The following is a 21,488-nucleotide window of genomic DNA, read 5'->3' as shown; positions in this document are numbered from 1 at the left end:
CATGCTCTTCCATAATCTGAAACTTCTTAGGGAGATTGTGGAGATACATGTGTGTTAAAGTATGGCATTTAATTATTGCTTTTGAACTTTAAATAGGAATTGAATTGGGAATTATTATCACAAGCATCTTTTCACCATTAGGAAAAAAATTTTCTTAAATAATTATATACAGAAATGGTACCTTTTAAATAAATGAGACTAGTTTTGTTTATATCAAGTGAAAAAATACTGGAAACAGAAAGGGAATAATATTCGCTTAGAATATAAATGGTATTTATGGCATCTGTAATCATTTTGTTCTTTTTGTACACTATTCACTTTTCTTCTCATTATAGCATTCATTAGCTGGTTCTTGACAATTTTTGCAAAATGAAAATGAAGGCATGAAACTTTCCCAGTGTCTTTCTAAAGTTATTCTGGTCAAAACAGCAGAATTCATTGTCAGTAATAGTGAATTATTTATTGATGTTAAATCTCCTTTTTCCCCCTCCTTCAAGATCCTGATAGCTTTATAGAAATGCAGTTCTTGTGAATGTAATATAACCTTACCTTGTAAATTAATTTAAGGGTATTTGATAGGGAAATTTTTACCATTTCATTAGCTTCTTGACCCAAGTGAAAGCTATGCATATAGCTCAAAGTCTCCGCTATTGAGACTTTGGTTGGTTTTCTGACGCAAATAGATAAATGCTACAGTAATTTTGGATGAGAGAGTTGGGAAAGGATTTATTGAAGAGATGATACCTGAACTGAATTTTGGAGGAAGGGTAAGATTTAAGTAAGTGGAAAAGAAGAAGGAGAATATTTCCAGTTGGAGGAATTATGAGAATAAAGAAAGTATTAAATAACATTGAATGAACCAGTTTTGCTGAAGAAGGCAGTCATGGAAGGATGGGAAGGATTGTAGAGGAAGTCTGGGTTGCTTGGCCAACCTGTCGAACTGTAGCCTACAGGCTATTGCTTCCCACAGTGTGTTTCTGCCATTAGTGGATCTGAGGGGTGGTAATATGTGTTCCTTGCAAAAAGGAAGTTCTGTGGTCAAATATGCTCGAGAAATACTAGTTCAAGATAAAATGATTCTCCAAGGAGTAGAGTACAAGTGGTATTTTCCCATGAACACAGACCCCTTCTCCCACACAGCATGCTGAGCATATCTGAGATTCATTGTGGGGTTTGGAGCAGGAGTGTGATGTGCCCAAAATGGTTTAGAAATGTTATCTTGGTAGCCATGTGTGGATCAAATTGGAGGGGGGTTGGAGGAGGGTGTAGGTCAGACAGGGGAAATGTGCTCGTGCAGGAAGTACCAGGGAGACTGAACATCTCTTCAGACAAGTTCAGGGTGATGTATGAAGGTCATGTTGACCTGGATGGTTGGCCTGGTGATGGTTGCAAAGCAAAGGAAATGGCAGATGTGAGAGATGTTCAAAAGAAAGACATTAAAGTGCTTTTGATTGGTTGTTGAGGGTGGAATATGGTGAGGAATCATGTGTCTCCTCGGATCTGAAGTAGAGTGGCTGGGACAACTATGATGTCCTTGATGGAAATTAGCAGGTCAGGAGTGTTGGGTTTAATGCCTGGCTTTGCCAATAACAGTTGCGACCTTAAATGAGCCATTTGATATCTCTGGGCTTTGGTTGCCTTGTACACAGAATAAGAATGTTGAGGTAGGACACTTAGATCTTTTTTTTTTTTTTTTTTTGACTCATAAGTTTTGATTCTCCAGTTTGGAGCAAACTCTGAGCTCCTTAAGGTCAAAGAGTGCCTTATCCTTATCTATGCCCCAGACCTACCACAGTGCCAGTAGATGGATGGAGGGAGGGAGGAAGGGAGGGAGGGAGGGAGGGAGGAAGGAAGGAAGGGATGGAAATCAGTGGGTGATGATGAGTTTGGCTCTGAATATGGTGAATTTGAGATGACAATAGATATCCAAGATATTTTGGAAATGCAGTACTAAATTTGTAAAAGTTGAATCAGAAGTAGAAGCAAGATTTGTGAGTACTATATAGAGATCTTCATTGAAGGCATGTAAAGAAGATGGAAATTCGAAGAGCAGAGCAAACTAGGAAAATTGCACAGGGTCCAGGACAATCCCCAGATGCTCACCTTTGGGCACCTTTTCTCTCTCTAAAAAGAGAAGAGTAGCTGTAAATTTACAGAACTGTGTCTAAGAGGAAAACCAGCCAGCTGAGAGCTCATCACCATATCTTACATGTCTTTCTACCCTTTTCTGGTGGGTTCATCACCATTGTCTCCTGAAGTTCTCGTCTGTATCTTGCTTGTGTATTAGATCAGCTATGCCAAATGGCCACTGTTTAATTTCTGACAGTTGAGCTATGCATCAGTGATTAGTTTTTTATTAGGGAGAGATTCCTTTTAATTTCTTTTTTGATATGAGCTTAATTCACTGTAGAATCAGGGAGGATTAAAACTAAGCAGTTCACCAACTGATCTAACAATCAATCTAATGGATACCCTGTCCAGAAAATAAAAATAAAAGGTGATGCAGTAGCTTAGAGGCCACCTTGCTTTCTGACAGGCTCTTCAGCCTCTGTGTCCACTGAGGAAGAACACTGTCTTCAAATGAGATAAACTTAAAAAAAAGAAAAACACCTATTTCCTTAGGGTCTTACAAGAAATAAATGATATGCTTATTTTCCCAGACCTACATCTAAATATCTTGGTTCCTCAAATGCATCATCTAAAACCAAGCCCTTATTGTGTTCTGTGCATATTGAATATTTTATGGGAACTCAGTTCCTATTCTAGAGGCTCTTTTAGATTAAAGCAAGTAGATTTAAGATCCAGATCAGTCACTGTCCTTAAAATGCCCCGAGGTGGTGATGAGTTTGAATTTAATGAAATTCTGTTAACTTGATCATGTGGGAAGTGCTTTAACTCAATGCTGACCCAAACTCTAGAACTGCAAATTCTTACTCTTTTCTACCACCTGTTAACCACTTAGCCATTGGTTAGTTCCTATGTCTTGACTCACTTTCTTCTCAATACGTTCAATGTATAACATTGCCATAGAATCTGTTGTTCTGACCTTTATTTATGCTGGAGTATCTTGGGTACTGATGTCAGTATACAGAGATGGGAGTTTGTCTTTGGAGAAACCCCAAAGGTGTCCACTGGTAGAGAAGTGGGGTTAGATAAGGGTCCCAAGTAACTACAGGGAGAAATCAATTCCGGACAGATATAGGACAGAGGTCTGGGTGGATTTTTTTCTTCTTAGCTTTACTTGGTAATTTATTGACATTCTCGTGGTAACCATGATTTTTATTCTAGTCATCAATGTATGTGGTATATTACTACTATTTATATCAAGTTCTTCATGTCAATTCTTTTGATAATGTCTTGGAGTATTGGCCTAAAAATTTCCATATATGCCTTCCCCAGAGAAGGTACTGAGTTTGGTAGAATACTGATTATTTCTCAAGCTATCTGCTTCTGCATCATTTTTCCCCCTTTGGAAAAAAAATGCAAAATTGAGTCTATTATGCATGCTTTGTGCCTTCCAGAAAAGCAAGTGGAATTGACTGCTTTCAGAAATATAATATTCTATTTTACTAGATGGACTCTGGCTGTACAGAATTTTGACAGTCTCATTATGTTATATCCTCTACTTAGGTGTCTCGGGTACCTGAGTGAGAGAGATTCAAAGATGAAAACCACAATTCTGAGAACTGTGAGGCAGAAGAATATCACAGGGCAAAAAGAGAATTAAGCTTTAAATTTCCATGGGTTTCTGGGAGTCCTCTGAGAAATAACAGCACAGATGTGTTGGCCTTATCTCTGGACTTTGGTACCACTGGCTCAGGTCACACTTTTAAAAGATGCAGCAATTTTCTGAATGTTGAACACTTGATATTTTCTCAAAAAGGGAAGCCTGAGAATTTAAAGCTATTTGCCCAAACTGGTCTTCACTGATTGCCTCACATCGGTGAGCAGGGAAAACATTTCTCCTTCTGTTAGCAAATGTCTTTTCAATCAAAGAAAACTTCATCCAGGGGCACCTGGGTGGCCCAAGTCAGTTAAAGGTCTCACTTCAGCTCAGGTCATGATCTCATTGTTCTATGAGTTTGAGCCCCACATCAGGCTCTCTGCTGTCAGAGCCTTCTTCAGATCCTCTCATTCCCTCACTCTCCCCCTCCCCAACTCATACTCTCACTGTCTCTCAAAAATAAACAAACATTAAAACAATTAAAAATTTAAAAAAACTTCATCCAATATCCCAAGGGAAGCTTTAGCTTAATTTAACTAAGCCTCAAAAACAGGGAAACTTGATAATTTCTTTATTATCATGTAAGTAATAGTAAACCATGCTTTGTCGTCACCTAAGCCTACAGAAAACATGTGGTTCAGCAATTCAGACGGAAAGTACAGCTCAAATTTAGTTTGCCTTATTTTTCCCAAATCGGCATAGCATGTAGGCTCAGCAGAACCAGATTGGGTGGAAGCCCAGATGGCTACCAAAGAGGAAAGATCTAGCTTTATGCTGCAAACCCCTTCCATTTCTTGTACCATTAGTCGTGAGTCACATTGCAAACATGTGGGAGCTGACTCCTCGGAAATGGACACCAGAAAGGAGAAAGGAGGACAGGAATTTGCTGAGAGCAAAGTGCCCTTGACAAGTCACAGCTCTTCTGTCAGTACGGTTTTCCATCCTTCAGTCTCCTTTTATTATTGTTCATCCTTCTCAGATCTTTGCGCTCAGGCAAACCTTTTCCAGTTGTGCTGGTACATCCACTGTTGTATTGGAGAGCCATTGTAGGTGGAGGGAGGCCTGGAGGAGTCTTAGAAACAGCAAAGTTCCTCATGGCTCATTAAATAAGTTAACACCCTTCTTTGCTGAAAGAGACAAGAATCTGTTCTTTCTAGAGAAGGGCATGAAAATCGTACACAACTACCTCATTTCCTGTAAAACCCCAGTGGAATTTTCACTGCATATGGGTTGGAGAATCTCATTGAAGATTGAACACATCTTTAGTGAAGCTTTCTCTGACAAATGGCCAGATCTTAGATTTCTCTCTTAAAAGTTTTTTCTGGTCATTTTGAGAATCAAAACTTTATGGAAAGCACAGCATAGGGGCACCTGGGTGGCTCAGTTGGTTAGCCTCTGACTTCGGCCCAGGTCATGATCTCACGGTTTGTGGGTTTGAGCCCTGTGTCAGCCTCTGTGCTGACAGCTAGCTCAGAGCTTGGAGCCTGTCTTTCGATTCTGTGTCTCCCTTTCTCTCTGACCCTCCCCTGCTCACACTGTCTCTATCTCTCTCTCTCAAAAATAAATAAAACATTAAAAAAGAAAAAAGAGGAAAGCACAGCATCTTGCCCCAGGAATTACAATGGAGTAGCAGTGTCTCCTTGCCTGTCATATGCCAACTCAATCTTTTCTCTCAATGATAATTAAGACAGTTTACATTCAATATATTAGCTTCCAGGTTTTTTTTCTTGTTTCTCTTTGAGACAACTTGTATTTGCTGCTAGTGATGATAAAGAGAAGCATGATTTCTCTTATTGATATGGAAGATTCTAGAAGAGCAACTGTAGGTGGTGAAACAGAGTATAGCTTCTTATCACTGCTTCTGTTTTTAATTGATTGATAGAAACCTTTTATTTCCCAAGAGAAGTTAAAAATTTTTTCCTTAAATATGATACAGCTGAAAATATTTACTGATATAGTTGGCAATTTTTCCATTTTGCTGGAACATAATAGAATTCATCATGTTATACAGATGTTCTTGAAGTCATTATTCACTGTACTTGTTCTAAGCCAACAGCACCCTGACGCAACTAGGATATAAAGATATACCATTGCATTATAAAGATATACCAATGCATTTCTCAAGAGCTGCCACATAACTAATGTTGACTGTGTCATCCAAAAAAAAAAAAACAAAAAACAAAAAACAAAAAACTCCTGTGAGTCACCTTCCAAGGTAACTGAACATATGAGCATACAGGGCCTCCTACTATGTTTAGCAGATGGGAGCACCAGGTCATGCTGGCCTCATCTCAGCCTGATTTTATCAGATGTAGTGTTTTTTAGATTTCTTCTACTGACATTTTTTTTTTTTTACGATGTGAGAAAGGTGAGACCTAACCATTAGTTATAATTGTGGGGGTGGAGGGATGTCAGGAAATTAAAGAAATTAAAGAAAAATGTATTTTAAAATTCCATCTCTACTTTTGGTGTGGTCTTGGGTGAGACACTTTTGTTTGCCTTGGTTGTCTTCTCTTTAAAATGAGGATAATACTACTTCACAGGATTGTAAAGTTTGAGGTAGATAATGTATATCAGCACTTAACACAGTGCTGGGAACATGAGCTCTTGGTTCATGGTTGTCAATATACGATTTAGTTAGATTCAATTCAGTCTCATCAGATTAGGGAGTATGATTGGAAAGTATAAAATTTGAGTAGCAAACATTTGGATCACTCTTCTAAATTTAAGTTGAGGATTAAAATGCAACTATCTTATATGACAAATGTAGGCATTGAGGCATATTGTAAACTACTTTACAGATAAACCAAGTGAATTAAACATATATATTAACTCTATTCTTGCAGTTGGATTCTAATTTTGCAAAATTTTTAATAATCTTTCATTGGAAGGGAGGGAGGGAAGGAGAGAGGGAGGGAGGAAGGAAGGAAGGAAGGAAGGAAGGAAGGAAGGAAGGAAGAGATGGGTGATAGGTGGGAAGGAAGGTGATTTTTATTTTTAAAAAATTGTTAAGTTTATTTATTTTGCGGGGGAGGTGGAGAGAAAGAGAGGGAGAGAGAATCCCAAGCAGACTTCACCCTACCAGCTTGGGATTAAGCAGGCTCCACACTCATTGTGGAGCCCAACAGGGGGCTCAGTCTCATGACTGTGAGATCATGACCTGAGCTAAAATCAAGAGTCAGACGCTTAACTGACAGAGCCACCCAGGTACCCCTAGGAGAGGGTTTTAGAATAGGATTTGTCCTTGAGTTTTCTCCCAGGGCTCAGTGAAAGCTGTAAATGACTAGCAGATGTTGCAGGCACAGTAAAACTGCTATAGCCCAGGATAAGAAGGCACTGACCCCATGGTCCCATTTGCTCAGACTGAACCCTGTGGACTCAGATTCCCTCACACTCATCTTTCCTCAGCATGCGGAATGGCTTCTCAGCCTCCAGGAACCTCCATATCAGAGGATTCTCTTAAGGATCACATCAAAACACCCAAGCTCCCTCCTCAGGGGAGATTCTGGTCACCTCTGGAGTAGGTCTTCCCGCTGTTTTCTAATCCACTAGTTCTGCTAATCAGACTTCGGTGGTGATGAAGTGTTCAATAATGCTTCTAGGATAGAACTTAAGTATGCTGCTGTCTTGTATGCACATGAACCCTGGATTCTCTTGCTGGGTTAATGATTTGAAAGTGGTCTGGCTTACCCCAAACACTAAGAGGTTTGAATTTTCTCACATATACTGAGCTTATCTGATTTCCATTATATCCTTCTTGCAACCACATCTTACTGTCCTGGTAAGACTTTTCTAGCATAGGTTTTCTTAGGCTCCAAGATAGCTCCTTTGGTCAGTCAGTTTGGAACAGGTTAGTCATGTCCTTTCTGCACCCCCAAACAGAACAGCATCTATACCTACCAGGGGAATACGTGTGTCTACTGGTTAGGAGGAAGTCTGTGTCTTCAGTTCCAAGATGGAACTGAACACCGATGTGAATGGATGAGCCACCTCTTGTGCCTGACCTCTTTGTCCATTCTAGCCATGAATGTTCCTAACATTCCATATCATCATAGCCCCAAGTCATAATGGGCCAGCATTTGCCGTTTATCAGAAGGGAACAAATACTGGCTTCAAGGTTTGGAAAAGTGAAATGCCTCAATAAGTGAAAGCACTTAGGGTTTCCCTATCCCCACATGATTCTAAAGATCCCTTTCAGTTCTAAATTTATATGACTTTTGTCCAATTGAGAAAATGGCCAAAATAGGTTGCAAAGATAAATAGCCATCTGCTAATAACTGTATAGTCAGGGATGTGGCTGATTGAATAAATATGTTGAGGACTATGAGCCACCTGTGTGTTAGGTGCTGGAAATAAAACAGTCCTTATGGTCATGAGGCCTTCATTCTATGAGCTAATCTGGGATGTGAGAACTCCCAGGACCCACACGACACTCACAGCCCTCACCGCAGCTTCTGCGTCCTTCATCATTGTGAAGTCAGGCAGATGCTACCTGGGAAGTGCACTGATCAGCCTGTTACCTTCATGAACAAACCCAAGTTGGCTCAAGTTTTCTATTTCCACCCTCTTGTTTCATGTCTGCTTTTGAAACCATTTTGTTCTCTGCTTGATTCTTTACTCCAGTACTGTGTGCATTTCCAGCCAGACTGGAATGAATAGAATATGCATTGGCGATTGTCTGAAACAGAGCCTAAGTTGCTTTTCTTAGTTTTCTCTTTAGCTAGTGGGATCATTTGTAACTTTTCTGTTTTGATTACCATTTATGCCCTACCTGGGCCTATTTACAAAAGCATAGAAAAATACACACTTCCCCCCTCTAATTTTTGAAAAATACTTTCATCTTATTCTTTCCAGGTGGCATAAAAATAACATCAATAATATTAAACAGTTATTTATTGAGCTCTTGCTATGTACCAAGCATGGGGCAAAGCATTTGATCTGCATGACCTTGTCAGACCTTGGGTGGGAAACCCTTTGAAGCAGGTGCTACTAGCATCTCCTTTTACAGCCCTGAGAATTTAATGAAGATGCCTCAGGTTACATGGTTAATAACAAAAGTCTTTCAATGAATACCTCAAGGAGATTCTCATATGCGGCATGTTATATTATAATTTCAAAATCTGGCTTATTATTACTTTTGAGTGGTTTGCATTAAAATAAGAAATATCACACTGAATTAGAACCGGTGTTTGATCTGGACATTGTCTTTTATTGGACCATTGCTATGTTTTTACAAATTAAGAGTATGTCCTTGTGCTGTCACCTCAAAAGTTAGGAATGTGATCCCTCCCTCAAGTAAGTTAGCCCATCTGGNNNAGCACCTATCACATATGTCATAAAATATTTGTAAGCATACTTATCATCCCTGTAAGATGTGAGTTCCATGTAGTCTCAGACCTCAGCTTTCTTCATTTCTGAAGCCCAGTGTTGGGCATTTGTTGGAATAGAGCAAGTCTCCATTGAATATACAAATACTGAAAATATTCTAAACATCCTATTTTCCTTTAGTAATTATATATTCATGAAGTCACTGAAATTACCTTTGAAGCTCATTTCCAACTGGTACTTCCACTTTTTTTTTTTTTTTTTTTACAAATAGTTTATTGTCAAATTAGTTTCCACATAACACTCAGTGCTCATCCCCACAAGTGTCCTCCTCCATGCCCATCCCCCTCCCCCCCACATCCATCAGTCCTCAGTTTTTGTCAGCATTCAAGAGTCTCTCATGGTTTGCCTCTCTCCCTTTCCCCCACCATTTCCGCCCTTCTTCTCCCCCTTGTTCCTCCGTCAAGTTCCTCCTAATCCTCCTATACGTGCAAACATATGATATTTGTCCTTCTCTGCCTGACTTATTTCGCTCAGCATAACACCCTCAAGGTCCATCCATGTTGCTACACATGGCCAGATTTCATTCTTTCTCGTTGCCATGTAGTATTCCATGGTATAGATAAACCACATCTTCTTGATCCATTCATCTGTTGATGGACACTTAGGCTCTTTCCATGTTTTAGCTATTGTGGAGAGTGCTGCTATGAACATTGGGGTCCATGTGCTCCTATGCCTCAGCATTTCTGTATCCCTTGGGTAAATTCCTAGCAGTGCTATTGCTGGGTCATAGAGCAGTTCTATTGTTAGATTCCTGAGGAACCTCCACACTGTTTTCCAGAGGGGCTGTACCAACTGGTACTGCCTCTTAACAAGAAGAATAAATTTACTGTCTGTTGGGTAAAATAGTCTTTCTTTAATTTGTTGTAAAAATGTTTTCTTCAAATTTTCCGAGGTTATAACATAATAGCAACATTTAAAAGCAGTGTCTTCCCTTCATTACATTGTTTTTTAATGATTCTTTCATGGTTTCAGGAAGGTGATGTCTGGCCTAACTCATCAGCTGAAATCATTGTGTACTTTAATCCTCTGGAAGCCAAGCTCTATCAGCAGACAGTTTACTGTGACATTTCAGGTAAAGACTTTCTCTGTGTGGTAAACTCAGGTTACCAAGTGCCCAGAGCTCAAGTAGGGTGTGTGTGTGTGTGTGTGTGTGTGTGTTAGGATTATAGGAAGTGCATGATATCAATAGGGAAATAACAGAGTCAAGCTGTGGACTTCTTTTCTTTCTAGAACAGATCAAACTTTGAAGTACATTACAGTTATGGTGTAGTGAGGGAGGGGGGTTGAGAAACCACCGAGTTGGGTTTACCCTTTATTTTTAGAGCAATAAGAATATTACTTGACACAAATCCTCAGAATTTGATTTTTATTCTTTTTATGGTATTTGGCTTTTGAAATTTTTCCTTTTTGATATTTTAATCAAAATAATGCATGACAGGGAGGATGGGAAGACAGCCTGGCAGTGGCTAGAAGCCACAAGGAGTATGTACAAATAGAGTGGTAAACTGATAGCTTTGGAAGATTGTTTACAGGTAGAGGAATTAAACAAAAAAGTAAATATATTGAGGATAACAAAATCAGTATTTTTCACTCTTCAAGGAGGCAAATAGACAGATATGTATGTATGGAAAGGAGAAAGGCTAAGATGAGGTTTTGGTAATGAAATAGAATTGGAGTTCCATCACTATGAACTCATGGTTGTTGATATACATAGAGATAGAAATAAATATATGTATAAATATGTACATATGTTTATGTACATACAGATACATATTTCCTAACTGTGTCCATTTAAAAATCCTGGCAGCTTTAAAACCCTAACTGCAATGAGCACACTGAGTACCCAAAGTTTGGTTTCTGACTCCTACCCTCTGCTATGAGGGCCTTTTTCCAGGACTGAGGCAGAGAAAGAAGATGAGCTGGGAACATTCCTTTCCTGCTGGAAACTAAGGAAATGTTGAAAGTATGACAGGGATATGTCAAAGTGATACAGAAGTCAGCAAAGGGACTCCCACTGAGCAAATCTGAAACAAATTAAGAATAAAAATAAATAATGATAACTAATAGATCACAATCCATTGATTAAATAGTAATCTACGGATCCACTAAATAAAAATTGACCATTTAGCAATTATGGTAATAACAAATTCAGGTAAAAAGCATTCTGAAGATTTAATGGATCCTAAAATAATGGGTGAAAGCAGGGTATAGAACATGATTTTATATAGTCTCAAATATCCTACCTCAAAATGCTTATTAATTATAAAAGGGAGAAGTATAACTTTACAATGAAGAAAATTGGGAGATGTTATCTTAGTTAATACCAGTAGTAATATGGCAAATCAACCTCATGGACTGCTCACTTGGATGCAATGAAAACAAACATCTCTTCAATGATATTAGGGTCAAAATATCTAATATGGAACTTATTATGGGGAAAAATTAGGTTAACCCAAATTGAAGAACAAAACAAAATTAGCATCTTGTAATCTTCAAAAATATCTAGCTTATGAAAGTCAAGGAAAGACTGAACTGTTCCAGATTGTGTGACACTCAAGAGACATGAGATCTGGATGTAACATATGAGCCTGGACTGGATCCTTTGCTATAGAGGAGATTATTGGGTAAAGGAAGTATGGAGGCTCTTCATACTCTTCCAGCAGGTGTTCTGTATTTTTTAAATGTCTCAGAATTCTCTTTAAAAATACTGATGCCAATAAATAAGTAAAACAGGTAGATTATAAGATTATAAAGCTAAACAGTAGTCTACTTCTCCGTTGTTACTTTCAAGACGAAGCACTTTTGGCTGTTTCTTGTGGTGGTAATTTTCCTTATTAATTCTATGCTTATACTGCTGTTTTGTTGATTTACCAACATCACACATTACCTTTTGAGTTCCCCCTATGAAAGATGAGGATTTACTTCACTTATAATCTCATTGCCCCCTTGCTGGCCTTACTGAGTTATAATTTATATGCAGTGTGGGGTGCCTGGATGGCTCAGGTGGTTAAGCCACTACGTGGCTCAGTATGGGGTGCCTGGCTCTTGATTTTGGCTCAGGTCATGATCTCACAGTTTGTGGGTTCAAGCCCTCCATCCATTCCTGCACTGACAACGTGGATCCTGCTTGGGATTCTCTCTTTCCCTCTCTCTGTCCCTAAATTACTCTCTCAAAATAAATGAATATACTTTAAAAAAAAATGTTCCTTTTAAAAATAATAATTTACATGCAGTGTATTTCACCCTTTTTTTATGTACAGTTCTGCAAACCTTGACAACCTCAACAGTCATATAACTGCCACCAAGAGGCTGCTTCTGGGAATTCCCACCCCACACACACACACCTCCCACCCCAGGGCCAGACTCAGCAACCCCTGGCCTGGAATCATACCTGCACTCACCCTTGGGGAGGTGGGGCACCAAACCTGAGGGCAGGAGGGTCTGGCCCTGGGAGGGGAGGGGGGACCCTCTAGTCCAGGTCTGAAAGTCATGAAAAATGTGGAAGACCAGAGGGACTAGCCTCTTTATCAAGAAGGCTCCACAGCTCCATCTGTCACACCAGAAAGTTCCTTCCTGCCACATTACAGGCTATCTTATTCCTCCACCTCAGCCCCTGGCAACTCAATTATTTTTATTTTCTTTTTTGAGTTTTATTTGTAACCTTAAATAATATACTTAAAACTATATTTTTGTTCCATCAACTGTACAGTCTGTCTTTGACATGTATGGGCATTGGGACCCCTAACCTGCCCACCACCATTCTACCCTCTCAAATTTAATGAGTTGTTCTACTTTTGTATTAAAATGATTGGTTACCATATTTAAGTCCTCTATTTTGTCTACATAAATTCTGTACACTGAAAGACCACGTTTATTCTAGGATTAAATTTTTTTAATCCTCTGATGGTTGAATGTTCTGACCTCTGGTGGTGAATATTAATCATGCAAAGAATATCCCTATGGTGTGTAGCAGGTAGTTTTTCTTTCTTCACTGTCCATCAGGTCTCACAATTATGCCTCATGGTAGCTTACTTCATCATTGAATTGACTCTTTTGTGCAGCTTTTGGGGCTCCCCCCCACTGATGTTTCTCATTCTTCATTTCTTCCATCCTATCTAATTTTAGAATCTATGCTCTTCTTTTCCTTGAAGACATTTTTCTCAGAGCCCACAAGCTTCTCATTCCAAGTCAGATCAGCCACCTCCTGCATAGCTGTTACCAGGGAATTTTTAAAATTTCCATTATATTTTTTTACTCTCACTTTGCTCATGTAGCTTCCACAGAAAGGGTATATAGAAGAGAAACTTTGATCCCTGCACGCCTGATAATGTCTCATTCTGCCTCCATGCTCACCTGATAGTTTAGCTGACACTTTTAGGTTAAAATTTTTTTTCCTCAGAATATTGAAGACATTGTGCCAACTTTATGGTAAAAGTCTGGGAGTCTGAAGTCATTCCTTGCTAGGTGGCCTATTAAATCTCTCTCAATATTTTCTAGGCTTTTCTTTTTGTACTTGAGCCAAGTCTAAGGGTGAGGTTCTAATTTATCCTCCTCAGCTTTCTATGGGTCATTTGAGTCTGTTTACTCATGTGTTACTTCAGCTCTGGGAAATTGTATTATTTTTTTACATACTTTCCTCCAATATATTTCATTTTGTTCTTCTGGAGGTCTTAACAGTCCAGTGTTAAACCTATAGGATTGATCATCTGTTGTCAAAGAACCAGATTTTAATCAAACACAAGTAATGAATGACATTAAATGCCATCCAATGCTATTAAATAAAGATGCAAAGAGAAGTATTTATTTGTCAGAAAATTCCAAGGTAGCAAATATCAGGCAGTCATAGAGTTCCTTCCAATGCCTTCTGATCTGTGGTTTCTATTTGTATATAAGAATGAGAAAATGGGTTTAATTTTTAGCGTAATTAGTGCTATTTACTTCTGCTGTTTAATGTGTAGGTCTCCCAGGATTTCCAGCTGTGTTGGTTATTTTAGTAATAAAATATTAAATGATGAGAGAGACAGTAATAAGAGTGCACAGTTGCTAGTAGCTTCAAGCGCAAAAATCCCACTATTCTGCTCTACCTACCATGTTTTTAGTCCATATCTACACAGCCACTTTTCTCTGTATATAAAGAAGTCAAGTAGTCTAAGAACAGTGAGAAGGATAGGCTCCCTAAGCCGAGACTGTGCTGCCCTCCCCCTCCCTTGGCTGTATATGTCCCTTCCTGATGATATTTCCCCATTCTCCCTGGAAGTAACCATCACTTCAACTTGTATGATTGTGATTTTTTTTTGTTTTCACATATAAGTTTACTATCAATGTATTCATGTCTAAGCAAAATAGGTTTGCTCATTTAAAAAATTTATGTATTGAAATTATATTCCATGTTGTATGCTGTTAGCACCAGGAAGATAAAGCCACTCAATAAATATTGATTACATGAAATGGGCAAATAAATGAAAAAAGTAAATGAAATGAATGAATGAATCCTGGTTTGATCCGGTCTTTCCCTTGCTCATGAATGCAGGATTCTCAAGATTGCCCCAGAATGGATGCAGAATGGACTAGGGGTTTCAGGATCTACATAAATCCATTTCTATACTTCATACCAGCATCATTTGCCCCAGACTTCTTAATGGGTCTGGAGGAAATGCTGGTACATCAGTGTTCAGACATAGACTGGAAATGTTCCAGTGGCCCCCAGGCCACAGGTGGTAGAACCTCCCTCCCATCCATGACTCTCGTGGGACGTCGTGTTTGGCCATGTTCCAGGGGGTTGGCTGCTCTCCAGGAGGTTCCCAAACATTACATAACTAGCTGTGTTCATCTATTGTTGTGTTTGCAGTTCTGAATTCTGCCACAGAATTCACATCCTGGATAAACTGAATAGTATAATTTTCCATCTGCATGACATTCTTCTTTATTCTGATAGTGGTTTATTAAAAGACATGATTGCCAGAGAAGGGTTTTGTTTACATTGTAATTCCATATTATCTTCCTTGCAAATTCCATGTAATTCTGTGTGCTTTTTCAAGGGCTGGTGATGATTCCTTAGTATTATCTTCAAAGAGTTGGTAAAACCTCCTGGTTTTAGGTCACTAAGAAATGCTTTTTAGGCAGATAGAAAAGCCCCTTCCCTTGTTTCATTTTGCTTTGCTTTTGTATTTTGTATTTGCTTTTGAGCATATAGAAGCAAATATGTATGGATATGCTTCCCCCTCATGCCATTTTACATAAATGATAGCACACTTTACACAATAGTTTTGACACTGCTTATTAAGTATTTCTTGCAGATTATTCCATGAACACTAAATAAAAAGTGTCATTCTTTCATGGTCATATAGGAATCCTTTTTATTTACATACTATAATTTAATTTTTAACCTTTTGTCACTCAGAAATAAGACATACATTCACAAATGTGCATAAAATATACTTGGTAAGCAGAGTAACAGCCTCCCAAAGACGTCCATCTCCAAATCCCCAGAACCTGTGAATGTGTTACTATGGGTGTGTTACATTGCCCGGCAAAGGGAAATGAGGGCAGAAAATGGAGTTTAGGTTATTAATGAGCTGACCTTAACACAGGGAGATGAATCTGAATTATGTGAGTGGCTCAGTAGATAATCACAAGGGTCCTTTAATGTCAAAGAGGGAGGCAGAAGTACCAGCTCAGTGTCAGAATGATGTGATAAGAGAACCACTCAACCAGACATTTCTGGCTTTGAAGATAAAGAGCCAAGCAATGTGGACAGTCTCTAGAAGCTGGAAAAGGCAAGAAAATAGAGTTTCCCCTAAAGTCTCCAAAAGGAAATTCAGCTCTGCCAACACCTTGATTTTAGTCCAGTGAGACCCATCTTGCATCTTAGACTTCTGACCTCTATATTTTTAAGACAATAAACCTGTACACTAAGGCATTTAGTTTGTGATGACCTGTTTTAGCAGCAACAGGGAACTAATACACATGCATATATATTATAATTTTAAGACAAATATTACATAATTGCTACCAAGATCATATTTCCAGTCCTGAGAAGCTCCCGCATGTCCCTTCCCAGTCACACTTCCCTCACCCCAACCTCCCCCTGAGATTGTCACCATTCTGTCCTTCATGGTCATTATTCCATTGCTTTCCTTTGTAGTTTTTACCCTGATATGTGTGCACATACAGTTCAAATTGGTACTGCCTGTTTTTGAAAGGTACATAATTGGAATCAATCTGTGTGTCTGTCTGTCTCATCCATGTTGTTGCTCATAGCCCCAATTTTATTATATTTTCATTGTTGTGTAGTGTTCCATCCTGTGAATATATGCTCAGAGACAAGAAATAGCAGGGAAAGCCAGTATCATTGGTCTTGAATGAGGCCTCTTGAGATGCATGAAATTTAACCCACATCTCTGTCTGCAACTTTTTTTTCTTCTGAAAGCTTTTAGTCTGGGCAGCACGAGTACAAAGATGTACAAAACTAGAGCTCCTGCCCTCAGAAAGCATTAGAAGTGAGTGGAAGAAACTAACAAATGAGCAATTATATTGCAGTGCTATACAGTGAATGAATGCATAATAGATGAGGGTACAGGGCACACAGCTCAGTCTGTGGTTTTTAGGGAAGGCTCTTCATGGAAAGTGACCCTTCTAAAGTATTTGTTAGGTAAATTTAAAAAAGGGTATGTGTTTGGGGGGGAGGTGCTGGGCATGTCAGGGAGGTAAACACTTCGTGAAAATACATGGCAAGAACATGAAATGGCAAAGAATTGCAAATTTTTGACATGTGGCTACTAGAAAGACAGAGAGACTGGGAGGGGAGAGATGAGGGCATAGAGGAGGCTGAAGGAGGAGGTAGCTCAGGGAGGGCTGCCCTTATTCAAGGCCAGACCATGAAACTTAGAATTCCTCCTGACTGCAGTGGGGAATCACAGAAGGGCCCTAAGCAAGGGAGTGACCTGCTTAGATCTGAATGTAGGAAATACAATATCACTGAAATCTTTTCAGTTTATCTGAAACTGAATTTTTTTCTTCACTTAAATTTTCAGATTTTCTTAAAAATAGTTAAACTGTATGTTAGATACTGATAAAGACTTGCTGATGGTCTCTGATCTATGGCTTGAAACTGACTTTTTAGCTATCTTAACTTTCCAATGTAATGTGGAAAATCCTAATCTAATCATGAAGAGATTACCTTTAAAAAAAAAAAAAAAAACGGGAAACCACACATATTTGGTTTGGATCACCATATGGGAGCTTCAAAGGAAGCAACACTTTCTGATTTAAACTGTGAATATATTGCTAGATAACATCGTTAGTGGGTGCTTCAGAGTCAAATGCGAGAAAGCAGCATGGTGGAAATGATGCCAGATGTACCTGCTTCCTTTAAGGACCCAATTAAAATGTACCTACCATGTCCATTTTCCTTCTGCCCATCATAATGTCTGAATTTTTAGCGCAATTTAGAGCTTTTGATATTTATCTCAGATAGAATGGACACTTAGGAGAGAGAAAGCTAAATCACCCCAATCACTGAAAATGCTTTTGAGTTTTCAGAGTAATAAATAATGCTCTACATATTTGTGGGTATTTTCTTCTTCAAAACTCATCAGACTGCAACCTCATAATAATATGGAGTTTCTTAGTTCTATGACTGAGAAATTATTTTCTTGATCAACTACATTATTTATTTTCAAGTTATATGTTCAATTATCAAATATTTCAAACATAAGGAATATAGGGGAAAATTTTTAAGTATGTATCCATACTCAGATTGAGGAAAACTTGAACAAAGGGAAAGGTATGTTGATAGTTTTGAAAAGGAAGATCAACTTTATAAATTGGTTATCCTTGTAAATGTAACATGATCTCAATGGTAATATCAAGATTTTTTAAAAAATTAAGTTGATTCCATAGTTGTTATAGAGGAAATAAATGAACTAGAATTGCTTAGAAAACTTAGAAAAACAAGAATAATGTGAGAGAACTAGCCCCATGATGTGTTAAAACTTATTTAAAAGCTACAAGAAGTACCATTGTATGGTTCTAGAACTTAAAGAGTATGTAGCTATTGAATCAATATTAATTCTTTTCATCCTTACCAGTCATCATCATCGGGAGCAGCAGCAGCAGCATACCCTCATCCCCCAGACCCTCCCCTCCCCCAAATCCATATCTCCCAATGTCCTTGATATGTGAGCAAAATAAAAGCCCTAATTTATTTAAGCCACTTTGTCCCTTTTATCTTTTGTGTATAACAAACCATCCTAATATAGTGGCTTAAAAAACAACCAGCAGCCATTTATTTTGCTCACAGATCTGCAGATTGGTCCTGATTAAGCAAGGACAGCTCCTCTTGGCTCTCCCTGGGGACAGCTGGACAGGCCTGAAGGTGAAAGCTAGTATCATTTTACAGCTCTTCCACCTACATGTCTGGCAGTTACTCCTGGCTGTTGGCAGGGACCTAGCCAGGTTCTGTCTGTTGGAACCCCTATTCATGGCCTCTCCATGAGGCTGCTTGCTTCATCCATATATGGACAAGGGACCATATGGTTACTGTGGGAAATCTACTTCAGCTTAATTGTCAATTTTTTAAGTTACCATCTTTTGTATCTGATTGATAGAAGAATTTCTTCATGCTTTGGTGTTCTGAAGCTTCATTGTTATGGATTTGCCTTTGTTTATCCTACTTGGGTACTTGACCTGCTTCTTCAGTTTAAGAATCTTTCATCAGTTCTGGAATTCCTCAGCACTTATCTCTTCAGTGTTGTTTCATCTCATTATCTCAGTTTTCTCCTTCTGGAATTTTTTTAGATATATGTCTTTCCCATGGACTCACCATATCTTCTAACTTCTTTACATTTTTTATTTCTTTGTTTCTCTTTGACATATTCTGGGTATTTTCTAAGATCTTTCTGTCAATTGACTTGTATAGCTATTTCTACTTTTTGGTATTCATTTACTCAGTTTTTAATTTCATAAACTTGGTTTCTATTTCCTTATTTACCTCTTGAAAGATTTTAAGAATGAGAAGTTAGAGTTTCTTTAACAGTTTTTTATTATCTCAAACTCTTGGGATACTAATTTGCATGTTTGTGCTAAACACTGACTTTCCTCCTACTGGATTGTTTCTTGGGATGGTTTGGAATGTTTGCATTGTGAGCCCATCTTTAGCATGTGCTGTGGACTGAATATTTGTGGTCTTCTGCAATTTATATGTTGAAACTTAATCCTCAATGTGATAGTATTTGGAGATGGGACCTTTGGAGATGATTAAGTCATGAGGGCAGAGCCCTCATGAATGGGATTAGTGTCCTTATAAGGAAGACCCCAGGGTACTCCCTCACCCCTTTACCCATGTGAGGAAACAGTAAGAAGATGGCACCTGTGAACTGGGAAGTGGGCTCTCGTCATACATTGAATCTGCTGGCACCTTGATCTTGGACCTCCCAGCATCCAGGACAAGGAAATATAAATGTTTGCTGTTTAAGCCACCCTGTCTCTGGCATTTTTGTTATAAAGAAACCCAAACAGATTAAGACAGCATGGGTGTCTTGGAATCATGGAAGTATTCCTTCATGGCAGTTTTTCAGGATCCTACACCTTTTGTGTTCTTAGCTTCTGATTCTTTCACCTATCATACAGGGTAAACTTGGATCCCTTGTCTGTACCAGAAACTTCAATTTCTCATAGGAGCCTCTTTCCTCTATTGAAAGATCTAGATAGAGGACAATTTTCATCACTGCTTTCCTACACCAATTTTTCTTATTTTCTTTCCAGAAAAAGATATCCCTTCCAAGGTCCTGCATTTATGCAAGGATCTAAGTTCAGTTTCTTATTCCCAGGTAGGAATAAAGCCAAATGTCCTGTTTTTGTGAGGGTCTTAAAATGGACACCCCAGACCATAAGGTCGATATGAGCTTTATAAATCTCCAAGTTCCCTTTTCATTTCTGTCATCTGGTATTTTTCTTTCTTCCTTTTGAGCTTGGATAAGTATTAAAAACACATGCTTGCCATATTTTTAATAAGCTTCTCTCTCTCTCTCTTTTTGTATTTGAATTGGAGGAATGGACTGAGTCAGCTGTCATGTTGTCAGAAGTTAACAGAGCTAACAAGGTTCATGTTTCAGGGGGTAACATCCCTAGAGAATCTGCATAGACTTACTCTGGCTGTTCATTAAAAATGTAGATTCTTGGGTTTCATCTATGTTTCATTGAATCAAAATCTGTGGAGATTGTGCTAGAGAATATCTGTTTTAAATTAAGGCTAAAAGGTAAGTGTGTAGTAAGGTTCCAGGATACGAGATCTATATAGAGAGAATCAATTGTATTTCTATACAGTGAACAATGGGAAATTGAAATTTAAAAAAGCAATATCACTTAAAATAGCATAAAGAAATCCTAAATACTTACACATAAATTTGACAAGAGATGTGTAAGACCTGTACACTGAAAATTATAAAACATTGCTGAGAGAAATTAAAGACCTAAATAAATGGAAAGCTATACCTTGTTAATATGTTGGTAAATTCAATATCATTAAGATGCCATTTCTTCCTCAAGTCTGTCTCTAGATTCAATACAATCCAAATAGAAATTCTAGCTGCATGTGTGAGTGTGTNGAGCTCGGTGTGTGTGTGTGTGTGTGTGTGTGTGTGTGTGTGTGTGTGTGTGTGTGTAGAAATTGATGGGCTGATTCTAAAATTCATATGGAAATGCAAAGAACCTAGAATAGCCAAAATGACTTTGGAAAAGAACAAAGGCTACTACTACCTGATTTCAAGACAGTTTTTAGGCTACAGTAATAAAGATCATCTAGGATAATCTCCCCATCTCAACATTCTTAATCACTTATTTTGCCATATAAGGTAATATTCACTCTTTTACCATATAAGGTGATATTTACAGGAATTAGGACATGGACCATCTTTGGGGGCCATTATTCAGTCTACCTTAGGTCCCATGTGGATGTCCAGTTGCTTTGGCTCTGTGCATTCCAATCCATATTCCCTTGCTGATATTCTGTACCTGCTCTGTCATAAATTAAATTCACATATATGTGTACATTTATTCTGAGTTCTGTGTTGTTTCCTTGATAATTTTGTACCTTCTGCCCCAATACCACATTAACTTAATTATAATAGCTTTATAATAGATCTTAATATATCAAAGAGCAAATCACTCCAATTTATTTTTTTTAAGAATGTCTTGGTTATTATTGGCCCCTTGATTTTACATTTAAATTTTATAATCAACCTGTAAATTCCACCAAATTCTACGTGATGGCATTTTGATTAGCAGAGCATTGAAATTAGATAGATCAGTTGGAAGAAAATTGACAATTTTATTACATTGAGTCATCCTTCTCAAGGACATAGCCTGCTTCTCCATT

At 38.3% G+C, this 21,488-nt stretch overlaps 1 protein-coding gene across 1 annotated transcript in view; it reads left to right on the top strand.

Annotated features, from left to right (window-relative positions):
- HYDIN (HYDIN axonemal central pair apparatus protein) overlaps positions 1-21,488 on the top strand; it is a 334,542-nt gene that overhangs the window by 76,726 nt on the left and 236,328 nt on the right. The window contains exon 9 of the mRNA XM_077756337.1: positions 10,085-10,184. Coding sequence (XP_077612463.1) covers positions 10,085-10,184 — 100 coding nt within the window. The remainder of the gene's footprint in view (positions 1-10,084; positions 10,185-21,488) is intronic.

Source organism: Crocuta crocuta, unplaced genomic scaffold (genome assembly GCF_008692635.1).
Source record: "Crocuta crocuta isolate KB4526 unplaced genomic scaffold, BGI_CrCroc_1.0 scaffold388, whole genome shotgun sequence".
Classification (NCBI taxonomy): Eukaryota; Metazoa; Chordata; class Mammalia; order Carnivora; family Hyaenidae; genus Crocuta; species Crocuta crocuta.
The sequence above is the reverse complement of the archived record's forward strand: the minus strand, read 5'-3'. Positions and strand labels throughout refer to the sequence as shown.